The following is a 12298-nucleotide window of genomic DNA, read 5'->3' on the forward strand; positions in this document are numbered from 1 at the left end:
GCAGATTCAACTTTTAAAAAGTTCCACTGTATCCACTAAAAGAACATACATAAAGCACAAATGTATTCTTTATATTTGTTATTAACATTTAACCTAAAATGTTATCTAGCTTCATTTCTCCTATTAATTCAATTTAGCTCTCCCTCTGAACGTCCCAGTGGTTTTTTGTTTTTTTTCTTGTGAGACTAATTGAGACTGCTTTGTCCTAAAAGAAATACACATGCTTCCGGACCAGTTGTAGTATCACCTGCGGGGGTTGGGAGAGCACACATATTTGGTCTTGTGTGTGGGGTTTATAGGGACCTCAGATGCAAGGGGTCAGCCATGGCAGGCTGGATGCACAGGGCCTCCTGCGTAGGATGGGTGGGCCCAGGAGGGCTGCCGCAGGGAGCCCTGGGGTACTGCCTTGTGGGGCCATCCCTCTGCTTCTCTGCGTGGCAATGCTTTCTGACCATTTCATCAACTCCATTCTCACCATTTGCCTTGTGGGCTCCTCCTGGCACCAGAACCCACACCACTGGCTTCTTCTGCAACTAGGAGCCTAGTTGCCACTTCTGCCTGAGTTCCTGCTTGGTCTTACTCTATCCTGTATTCCTTGCTCCTTTCCCTTGACTTTCACTCACTGTCCAGCCTGTTTCTTGACCAAACCCTAGCTCAGTCTCTTTCAACCAGTAGCCCATTGGCCGGAAGCCTTTGGCCTTGGCAAAGGGCAGTGCTGCAGGCTGGGGCTGCCTTGGAAGCGAGCTAGGAGGGCAATGTTCAGTTTCTGTCTCAGCTTCTAATCCAGGAGTGCTGACTGGAAGCGAAGGACAGGAGAGAGTCATCCTTCTCGATATTTGTTCCTCATTCTAACAAAGCTGGGAAGAAGCTGGGGAGCAGCTGGGGAGAGCCATCAACACTGCTGGCTGAATAAAGGCAACCCCGTCAATAAAAACTCTCCCATGAGAAATTTAAACCCCTTCTTTCCAGAAGAAGAAATGTTAGAGGGGCTTCAGCACGTGGTGAAGCCAGCTTTAAGAGTATCTCATGGAGGAAAGGTTTGATTCGAAATGTTTCGAAAGAAGCATTTTGCTAGAGCCTGGGCTGAGCCAGAATTAGACTGATCGGTGTGGATACTATTTCAGGATTAGGATCAGGCAAGGACATAGAAATAGACATAGAGATAGAGATATTTCTTTAAATCTTGCTCCATTTGTCTCACATTTTCCAATATGGTGTTCTTTAATTCCATGATAATAGTTGATAATGTCAGCCTTTGTTAGTTTGGTAAGGAGGCATTTCTTTTTTTTTCCCATAAGAAAGGGTCTGAATGGAAAATTTATGGTTTCAATCTGATTAAAGCATAAATCTTGTTTAGATCAAGAGCCAGTTGATGATGGCCCTAAGGCTCATGGGGGTGGGGAGGGAAGAGACCATATACTGCTCCTACCCCTCCACCAAGTATCCTCCTCCCCAAAAAGCTTCCCTTGAAGTTGAACTTACAAACTTAAGGACGTATAAAGAAAAACAAAAATCAAACAAAATTGTAAACTCTCTGCTTTTCCTGAACTATCATAAAGGGTAGGTTAAAGACTCAGGTCTTTAAACGGGTACATGTCAAGACCTGTCTGAAAAGTAAACGCAATTTAGAGCAGCCAAGGGCAGACTTTTCGTTCATTAAAAATGGGCTGAATACTTTCTTATTCAAAATAATTCCAACTGTTTGGCAATAAAAAGGAACTTTAAAAATATTTTCCACACTGAAGAGTGTCTCGGGTTTAGCCTTTCCGACTTCCCTAGACCACGCCTGACGGAGGACCTGAGAGAAGCTGGCCCTTTATTTAGCTATGTTTTTGTTTTAGAGCCAAACAACCAAAATCATTAATGCAAACTCAGTGCAAAGCCTTGAAGGATGATATTAGCAAAGATAAAACGATCTTTCTGGATCAGTTTTCAAAGTTAAAACTGAAGGCTCGATTGACTTCTTTCCAAAATGTTTTATGGCACGAGATTTGTAACTCCGACTCACACACTCAAAGTTGTCCCTCCCAACATCCGCTTGCCTCTTGCAATCTACAAAGACTGCTGGGGAGTTAAACGGAAGCCTCTGAAACCACCCTGCCAATCTCACCACACTGCAGTTCCAACAAGCCCCAAAGAAATGAAAAGGTATATCTATCTATCTATCTACCCCCCTCCCTCCTATCTATCTACCTATCCATCCATCCATCCATCTATATTTATAGTTATGTGTTGCTCAACGACGGGGACGTGTTCTGAGAAATGCATCATTGGGCGATTGTGTCGTTGTGTGAACATCACAGAGTGTACTTACACAAACCTAGATGGTGCAGCCTACTACACACCTGGGCTAAGTGGTACTAATCTCATGGGACCACTGTCGTATACACAGCTCGCTGTTGACTGAAATGTCATTATGTGGCACATGACTGTACATGGGAATTTTCATAGGAAATGGGATCAAACGGTACTGTGGTGTATATTGTCAAAAACACATTATCCATGCTCTTTTAGCCATGTTGTTATCTCGGATGGAATTTAACAATATGTTAGCTAGAACACAGCTTTGAGCTGCTGCAGGGGCTGGCAAGAACTGATACATCAGATGTAAGACAAACACCATGGAGGGAAAGGTACCATTTTGGGGTCCCTGAGGACAAGATCCTGAGGCCTGGTGGTGGTTTCAGCACTGGCAGCAGCCTAGGCACCCACCTGTGACCACTCGGATGCCTCCCAGATGGACAAACAGTCCTGGCCTTCACAGCTCTGCACTGGTGCTGGCCGCGGGCCTGGGCAGTAGAGGGGGCGAGTGGCGACGTGTGTGCCATTCTGCAGCTGATACACGCAGGTCACTTCCCGATGCTGGATGCCCTTCTCACAGGTTGCTGAGCAGGGGCTCCATGGGCCTGCCACCCACCTGCTCAGAAGGAGGAAAGACAGTGAGAGAATAATTGGGTGGAGAGGCCAGCTTCCCCGAAGGGTCTTCCAGACAGATCATGGAATCTTGAGCCTGTGGTGGGAGGGAGGGAGACAGACTCAGAGAGCTTTGCAGTTGACTTCCAGAGTATCGACGCAGAGGGAGCCATCTGAGTTGAGTGGTTCAATGGCCTACTCAGTACAGAAACCTTTCTGTACACAATCTCCTACAGCAGATGAGTTATCGTCCCCAACTGGTCACCCTCTTTGTAGTGGCATTATATATCCTACCTGTTGTCTCGTGACACACTTTCTTCAAAGGAGTGTGAGTGGACACGAAACTGGCCATGTCCCAGCAGAAGCTTGGAGTCTGACTATGTGGCTTGGCTGTGGCTCTTTCTGCTTCCTGCTCCCTGCTGTGAGAACAGCGGCTCCCAGTACAGCAGACACTCTGACAGCTGAGCTCTGTTGAATGCCTGACATGACACTGTCGTATGCCTCTGAGATGCTGGGTTTGTTTGTCGCTGCAGCAAAAGCTGACAGGTACAGCCCTCCACAAAGGACGCCTCAGTCCCAGCTTGAAGACACCAGGACCAGGTACTCCCTGCTTTCCAAACAGTAGAGGCCCTCCTGCGTGGTCACCGTCACTCTTGAGGAGGCAACTTGTGGGCCATGGGAAGGCTAAGCTGTTGAGGCTGTCAGTTTGAAAGTACTCAACTAAAACTTCGCCCATCTACTAGTAGTTCAATGATCCCAAATCTATCAGGGTCTCTGCTGGCTTCAGGCTGTTGGAAAGAGGCTGGGCAGGTTGGGAATCATGATTTCTCAGGACACAAATGGGGCTCTGAATGTCCTTTTAGAGACACTAAAGGACTCTCTCTTGCCTTGGTCCCTGGAGAAGCCTCAATACTCCTAGCTCCCAGGAGCTCCCCACTGACAAAGCAGCTCAGTCTACAGATGGCCAGCTCTGATAACCACTCGGTTCTGACATTAGTCAGAGGAGTCCTAAGTTCTACCTGAAACCAAATCCAATCAGGCCTTCCCACTGCTTAGACACATCTGAGGCATCTTCCCACTGGCCAAGTCCTTTGAGGGACTCCTCTCCTCCAGGTCCAGCTCACTTGCTCATCCATCCCCCATGCATGGCACATGCACTGAGGGCTCCCACGTGCCAGGCGCCCTTCTAGGTTCTGGTGACGAGGCAGTGAATGAAACAAAGCCCCGCCCTCCGAATCTCACCATTCTAATGGGGACAGACAGTAAACTAATGAACAATAAACAACAGAAATAACATAAGAGTATAGATAACATACTAAACACACACACATATATATGTATATATGCATAGAGAATATGACACTTAGCAATAAGTGCTTTCGAGAAAAGTAAAGCAGTGTAGGGCAGACAAGGGAGGAGGCAAGGGTGAGCACTACGTTACACACGGTGGCAGGGATGGTCTCACTATGAGCTGATCTGAGCAGAGCCTGGAAGGACCCCATGACTGTCTGGGGGAAGAGTTCCAGGCAGATGGCACGGCAGGTGCACAGGCCCTGGTGGAGGAGCGTGCTGGCAGGGCCAAGCAGCAGCAAGGAGTCCAGAGTGGCTGGGGGAGAGGAAGGGCCATGAGAGGTAGCCAGGTGAGGTTATGCAGGGCCTGGCTGGCCGCTGTGGCTCGTGTTTGAGGGAGATACAGTTCTGGAGGTTTTGGAGAGAGGAGGCCATACTCCTCCCGGGTTTGAGAGGGCCATCCTGGCTCTGTGGCTACCGTCTACAGTGGGTAAGGGTGGCGGCATGGAGACCAGGGAGGAGGCTACTGCACCAGTCCAGGTGGGAGATAACCAGCTGGAAGCAGCTGGGGCCGGTGGAGATGGCTGAACTAAATGTGGAGAAGACGCAGCTACCCAGCCCGTTCCTCTGCCCCCACATAGTTTCTCCTCGTCCCTTAGGGCAAGCTCAGGCCACCTCTTCTAGAACTAATTTCCAGTCCCCTCCTCACTCTGTCCTCCGCATCCCCAGGGACTAACTCTTATCGACCCCTTGCTTGTGCTGAAGGGATGGAAGCCACAGTGCCTGCCTTGTGGTGTGAGGACAAGTGACATACTGCCTGAGAATTGCTTAGAGCAGCGCTTGGCACACACAAGCCCGTGTAACTTTCAGCCATCGTTGCTATTATTCTTTCTCTCCTTGGTAGGAAATGGCGAACTCCCAGGGGGCAGAGAGCGAGTCTTGCTGCCATTTCAGCACGTGGCAGCTGTTTAAATAACACTACAAGAACCGAACCAAATTCTACCCCTTTCTCCTCTTTCTGGTCTTTGGAGTAACATGACTGCCTTCTCAGTTAAATACTGAAGACAGCTCTTTTGTTCTCCTTTCAAGTTTTCTCTTCTTTTGATCAAAATAATTTGCATGTGGCAGAGTCTCAATCCACTCTAATTCTCTACTCTGTCACCACCGTTCTTACGTTGGATTGCTTCGTGTGGACAAAACGGCCTGAGGCTGGATGAAAGCAGCAGGAGAGAATGCCATCACTTTCTTTAAATGAAGACTCCGTTTTCATTAGTGTTGCCCAACTCTGTGCTATTCCTATTTTTAAAGCAACCAGCCTCTGTTAGCTCCTATTGCTTTTCCTTTTCTCTCAGGAACTCTCAGTCAGATCTCCTTTGTCCCAAGCTTTCGCAGTTGACTTTGTGAACACAAACGTCAGGCTCTAGTTCAAGACTGTTCAGTGCTGTTGTGCTGACCCCAACAGGGACAGTAGGTTTGAATCCTGCTCCTATCTTTTGTCCTTGCAGTGCTTCCCAGGGCCGGGCCTTGGAAGTGGGACCTCTATGTCATGCTCATGGGAATGTCACCTGCCCTGGGAGTGCATGCCATTGGCCTTTGGGGGCCAGAATCTACATCCCTGGGCACACGAGCAGAGCATGTGTTCTAGGGAATGTGGGCATCGACTCTGGTCCACGCAAAGGTCACATCCAGGTACCAGGGAGCCAGGGGAAATGATGGGAGAGGTTCAGAAGTCCTTCCTTGGACGTCTCCACTGCCTCCTGCCCCATCACTGACTGCCAAAGTCAGATCCATGGGGATCAGTGTAGAGCTATGAGGGACTGATGACCTTCCAGGTTGTCTTTCCCTTTGCCTCTGGTGTCTCTCGTGCACCTTGTAGGTGCTTTGCAAAAGTATGACAGAATGGAAAACAGCCCATGCATCCCTCCTCCTGTTTCCAGAAGAGTCCTTGACCCCTTATAATTTCCCTCCTCACTGTCGTCCAGTGTCATAGCCTTGAGCATGTGTAGACATGTGTGGAAACTAGCTATGGTCTGCCCTGCTCCCTAAGAGGGGGATTCTCTGCCTCCTGGAGCTGTGTAGAGGGGTGGCCCCTGCTCCCCTCCTCCAAGTGCTATGGTCATTGTCAGATGCACTGACAAACTCCCACTTCCTGGGACCTGCTGGGATTCAAAACAAACTCCATCTGAGGCCAAAGCACCCTCCTAACACCACCATGTGGGACTTTTGGTTCTCATGAATGACGTGATGGAGGTGAGAATGGAGCATGGATGCACCCCACGACTAAAAGTCACACACAGGGCAGCTCATGGTACATCCCAGCCTCACATCCCTCCCTCCCTCCTTCTCCCACTCCTACTTCCCAGCTCTGCACAGGGTTCTGGACATTCAGATGCCAATATGGCACACCACCATGGGAGACGGACAACCGGCCAGACGATCGGCGTATGAGGCTTACAGCCCAGGCAGATGTAAGCACAAGGCTGGGGGCGCAGAGGGAGGCACCTTACTCCATCTCAGGGTCAGCGAGTCTGGTGGAGGTGACGTCCGAACTGAGTCTTGAAGCACAAACAGGGTTAACTGGGAATAAACTTGACTGCTATATATTGTTTTACTCAGGGGCTATTTGCCATTCTAATACTTGATAGATTTAAAAACAGTGATGGGATGATATTGGTACATCCATGTACACAGCAGCATCATTCACAACAGCCAAAAGGTGGAGGCAACCCAAGCGTCCATTGGCGGATGAATGGATGAACAGAATGTGGTTTATTCATACAATGGAATATTACTGAGCCTTAAAAAGAAAGGAAATTCTGTCACCTGCTACAATGTGGATGAACCTTGAGGACTTTATGCTGAGTGAAATAGCCAGGCACAAAAAGACAAACACCGTATGATGCCACTTACATGAAGCGCTTAGAGTAGTCAAAAAGATTGAGACAGAAAGTAGAAAGGTGGTTGCTGGCTTAGAGGGAATGGAGTGTTAGTTTTTAATGGGTCCAGAGTTTCACCTGAGTGGGATGAAAAGAGTTCTGAAGACGTACGGTGATGATGGTTGCACAACAACGTGAATGTATGGAATGCCACTAAACTGTACACTTAAAAGTGGTTAAGGGGGTAAATTTTATATTATGTGTATTTTACCACAATTGTATTTTTTAAAAAAGTGATGGCAATGGGTGGTTAGAAAAGGGTAATAAATAGGTGCAAAAAGGGCAAAGAAGTGAAGTGTCTGTCAAATCCCAGGAAGCCAAAGGTGAGACAGAAGAAGAGGCTGGTCCTCACCTGTGCCGACACCTGGTGGCTGCCCATGTCCACCAGGAGCACACACATCCCTGCCTAAAACGAGTGATGAGCAGCTGCAGGAGGGCTGTGACGCCACGTGCACATACACACTGCAGTTGATCACAGCTATTTTCCAGCTAGACTTTTTTGCTCCTGATCTTGACAAATACCTCAGTGAGGTATGGGGAGAAAAAAATGACTTTCTTGAGGGCTGGCCCAGTGGCGTAGTGGTTAAGTTCATGTGCTCCACTTCAGTGGCCTGGGGTTTGGGTCCTGGGCATGGACTGATGCATTGCTCATCAAGCCATGCTGTGCTGGTGTCCTACATACAAAATAGAGGAAGATTGGCACAGATGTTAGCTCAGCGACAGTCTTCCTCAAGCAAAAAGAGGAAGATTGGCAATGGATGTTAGCTCAGGGCCAATCTTCTTCACCAAAAAAAAAACAAAAAACAAAAAACAAAAAACGGGAAAGACTTTCTTGAAACTATTTGGTAGCTGAAAGAAACCATTTCACCTGAACAATTCCGGCTGCTGGAGGCCCATCTGCAGCAGTGGGACAACATCATGCAGATAACACTGGAGTAAAATCCCCTTAACTCTGAGTCCAGTAATTTGGGAAAGGAACTGCAGTTCCATAAAACAATTTATGTTACAATTACTGTGTAAGACTGACTTTTTTTCACTTGTATCCCCTAAAAACCTTAACAGTGACATTTATTAGCCAAGTTTGAGTTAGCAGCTCTTCTTAAAAGCAATAAAATTGTAATTCTTAACTCTTCCCTATGTCCGACCACTCTTCTCTGTTCCTCTGGAGTCAGAATGGACTCCATCCCTTTCCTGTCCAGCACAGATCCAGCTCCTCTGCACATACTTCAAGTTCAGTCATTCTAATCAGATACTAAAGACAGCTCAGTTATTACCTGAGACCCTGCATTCTTTTTTTATTGCTGCTATAGAAAATTACCATCAACTTAGCGGCTCAAAACCACACAGCTTTTATTATCTTACATTTCTGGAGGTTGGAAATCTGACATGGGTCTTGCTGGGCTAAAATCAAGGTGTTGGCAGGGCTGGTTCCTTTTGGAGACTCTGGGAAGACTGTTTCCTTGCCTTTTCCAGCTTCTAGACGCTGCCCTGATTCCTTGGCTGGTGGCTCCCTCCTCCACGATCAAAGCCAGCGATGTCAGGTCGGGTCTTTCTCACATCGTCTCACTCGACCTTCTCTTCTGCCTCCCTCTTCCACTGTTAAGGATCCTTGTGATTACACTGGACCCACTCAGATAATCCAGGATAATTTTTCTATTTTAAGGCCAGCTAATTAGCAACCTGTATTAATTTGCTAGTGTTGCCAGAAAAAGTATCACCAACTGGGTGGTTTAAAACAACAGAAATGTATTCTCTTACATCTTTGGAGACTAGAAGCAAAAAATCCAAGTGTTGGCAGGGTTGGTTCCTCCTGAGGGCTCTGAGGAATCTGTTCCACGCCTCTCTCTTAGGTTCTGGTGACAGCGGGCAATCCTTGGCTTGTAGATGTATTACTCCCATCTCTGCCCCTGTCTTCACACAGCGTTTTCCCTGTGTCTCTGTGTCCTTACCTGGCCATCTTCTCGTAAGAACATAGTCAGATTGGATTAAGGTCCCACCCTACTTTAGGTGACTTCATCTTAACTAATTACATCTGTAGTGACCCTATTTCCAAATAAGGTCACATTCTGGGACACTGAGGGTTAGGACGTTGACATCTTTTTTTGGGGGGGGGGCACAAGTCAACCCATAACACAACCTTAATTCCACCTGCAACCCCAACTTCCCTTTGACCTATAACCTAACATGTTCATGAGTTCCAGGGGTTAGGAGGTAGCCATCTTTGGGGGCCATTATTGTGCCTACCACACACCGTTTGCATTCATGGTTCTGAGAAATTTAAGCTTTTATTTAAAATTCAGCTCCTATTCAAATCTTGATTTGGCTGAAATTTAAACCAGGTAAAGATCTTGTGCAATCTGCTGAAATGTGACAGTTGTCTCAAAGAAACAATGGCATCTTCAGGACCACATTCTTCTAACATAGCTATTTGATGTTGAATATAAGGTGAATCTCAAATATAGATAACCAAAATGAGAACACTGGTAGGTCATTTATTTTCAACAACTTCAAATTGCAAAAAACTGTGAGAGATGTTGTATTTCAACACAAGTGTTCAAGCTACCGAGTGGTCAGTCCATGGAGTTTAGTGTCAACTTTATCCATCCCCAAAATGCACCAAAAGGAAGGGTCTAGCATTGGCTGAGTACCTAACCTGTGCCTATTTCTGTGCTAGTGACGTGCCCTACACTAGCTAAATTAATCACAGTAAGGAAACAAGATGCCTGTATGTGATTATCTAACCATCTATTATAGAGACTGGAAAATTCCAGGCATGGCATCAAATAGGCCACATGTAAAATATCACAGTGTAAAAAGGATGGGAAACAGCCCCAGGAAGCTGCAGTGCAGGTTAAAGAGAGGACAGCTACCAGGATGGTGACTTCGTTAAACCTCAGCTTATAAGTCCTGACACATAGGTGTCAACTTCAGGCCAAGCCCTGAACCAAGCTGTGTTCCCACCATCATGAAGCTCAGTCAAGTGTGTGGTCCTTAGGGGAGAGGGAAGCATATGAGCAGACAATTTCTTTCCCATCTGATAAGTGCTGTGGAGGAAATGGAGCTAGAGTTGGGTCCTGAAGGTCAAAGTGCAGTTGGCCAACCAAAGAAGCAGGGCTCAGTGCTCAGACAGAAAGAGCTTGCCCAGGAAATGTCAAGGGGAGACAGAGAGTGTACAATTGCCAAGTCTGGGATGGCCAGTTCTTGAAGGGTGTGTAACAGTAGGCAGGAGAGAGGTTGCCTTGAGTGGCTCTGGTAATAATGTGCCTTGGGGCAAGAGGATGGCTTTCATCAAGGCCACGTGGAGAGATGGAAAACAGGCACTGATAGAACACTATTAAAGGGTGTAGTTGACAGGGCTTGGGCATATGGGGTCCAGGAGAGAAAGGAAGCAGGAGTCAAGCTCAGGATTCTGACAGGCCCCGAGGATGCTGGTGGCGCCTCCAGCGCAAGGGGGAACACGGGAGACGACCCTCCCTGGGGACAGAAGGGTGGGTACTGCTCTGAGAGGGACAGGTTGAGGTGGTTACTGGGCAGCTGAGTGGTGTTGGGAAGGGTCTGCAGGTGCAGTTCTGGAGTCCAGGGTGTAGTCTAGGCTGGAGACACAGGGTTGGGAGTCATGAGCAAGAGGGTCACGGTAGAAGCAAGAGGAAGAACAACCCACCCAGGAGTTTATCCAAGGGAGAAAGGAGGATGGAGGGGCTGGAGGAGAGTAAGCACCTGGGATTGGAACAAGGAATGGGAGGCTCTGAAGAGACAGAGAAGGGGTGACTAGCCAGGCTCAGAGGGCAGGAGGACTGTGCAAGAGACACAGAGAAAGCATTGGGTTGGATGGGCCTGAAAAGCACTCTCTGGATCTAGCAAGAAGGAGGTGTTGCTGACCTGGGGGAGGACTCAGGGAGAAGGGGTGCTCACCGTGTGAGTGCAGAGCTAAATGAGGGTGATGAAGAGAGACCGTGCGGATGCCTCTTGACCAAACTTGATTTGATGCCTACAAAGTGGGCTCCAAAGACCTTCAACCTTAGGCTGACACCCAAGCTTTGGAAACCAGGCCTGCCCTCGTGACAGAGGTAAGGAAGATGTCTAATCGCTTGGGAGCCTCTGGTCAAGTGAAGTGCATGAGGATGCGAGGGAGACACGGGTGTGAGAAGGGAAATGCTGAGAATGGCCAAGGGGTGGAAGCAGCAGCTCACGGACAGACAGGCAGCTTCCTCTCATGGACATGTCTGTCAAGAAGGGCCACCCCTGCCCACAGGCAGTGCCTTGTGGAAAAGTCATCCTGAGCCAAAGAGCAGAGTGGAGGACCTGCCAGAGGCCTGTGCGACATCTGAGACTCAGGCGGCCTGCAGGGGAGGTGGGCCCAGGCCCGGTAAGTGGGGAGGAGGTGTGAGGGGAACGCTCGGCCTCAGCCTGGGCTTGGCTGCTGTCTCTCCTTGGGATTTGGTGACCCAGCCCAGGCCAGTTGGTTAGTGTACCTTTAAAAAGAGTCTGGCTTGAAGAGTGATCTTGTCCATTCCTGGCCCAGAGAGACTCAGGCAGTCTGATTTGGAAAGCTAGACAGATCAAACCTCTCATGTCTCATTTATTCTCTGCCAAGAGAAAGTCTGAAAGAACAGGCTCCCACTTATCCCCGGTGGGTTAGCCCTATGACTCTGATGTGGGCATGGTCACCCCTCTTGTTTGTGTCCCATGCCTTTCCCACCGCTATCTTGCTTTCATGCCCCATAACTCTTTTTTTCTTTTTTTTTTTATTAATGTTATGATAGATTACAACCTTGTGAGATTTCAGTTGTACATTATTGTTAGTCATGTTGTGGGTACACCACTTCCCCCTTTGTGCCCTCCCCCCACCCCCCCTTTTCCCTGGTAACCACCGATCAGATCTCCTTGTCAATATGTTAACTTCCATCTATGAGTGGAGTCATATAGAGTTCGTCTTTCTCTGACTGGCTTATTTCGCTTAACATAATACCCTCGAGGTCCATCCACGTTGCTGTGAATGCATGCCCCATAACTCTTGGAGGAGGCCAGCTCAAGGCTTCCTGGTCCTACCTTACAGATGGAGAAACCAACTTGAAGAGGCAGCAAGACTGGTCCAAGGCCAACCAGTTATAAGTGGGTGGATACTCTGTGCCCAATCCAGGGGCTTCATTTTTTTATTT

The 12298-nt window shown here is 48.1% G+C and overlaps 1 protein-coding gene across 5 annotated transcripts in view; it reads right to left on the minus strand.

Annotated features, from left to right (window-relative positions):
* ADAMTS17 (ADAM metallopeptidase with thrombospondin type 1 motif 17) overlaps positions 1–12298 on the minus strand; it is a 339534-nt gene that overhangs the window by 20233 nt on the left and 307003 nt on the right. For all 5 annotated transcript variants that reach the window (XM_070496410.1, XM_044762847.2, XM_070496403.1 and 2 more), the window contains one exon: positions 2713–2917. In XM_070496410.1, the coding sequence (XP_070352511.1) occupies positions 2713–2917 (205 nt within the window). The remainder of the gene's footprint in view (positions 1–2712; positions 2918–12298) is intronic.

Source organism: Equus asinus, chromosome 2 (assembly GCF_041296235.1).
Source record: "Equus asinus isolate D_3611 breed Donkey chromosome 2, EquAss-T2T_v2, whole genome shotgun sequence".
In the NCBI taxonomy this organism is placed as follows: domain Eukaryota; kingdom Metazoa; phylum Chordata; class Mammalia; order Perissodactyla; family Equidae; genus Equus; species Equus asinus.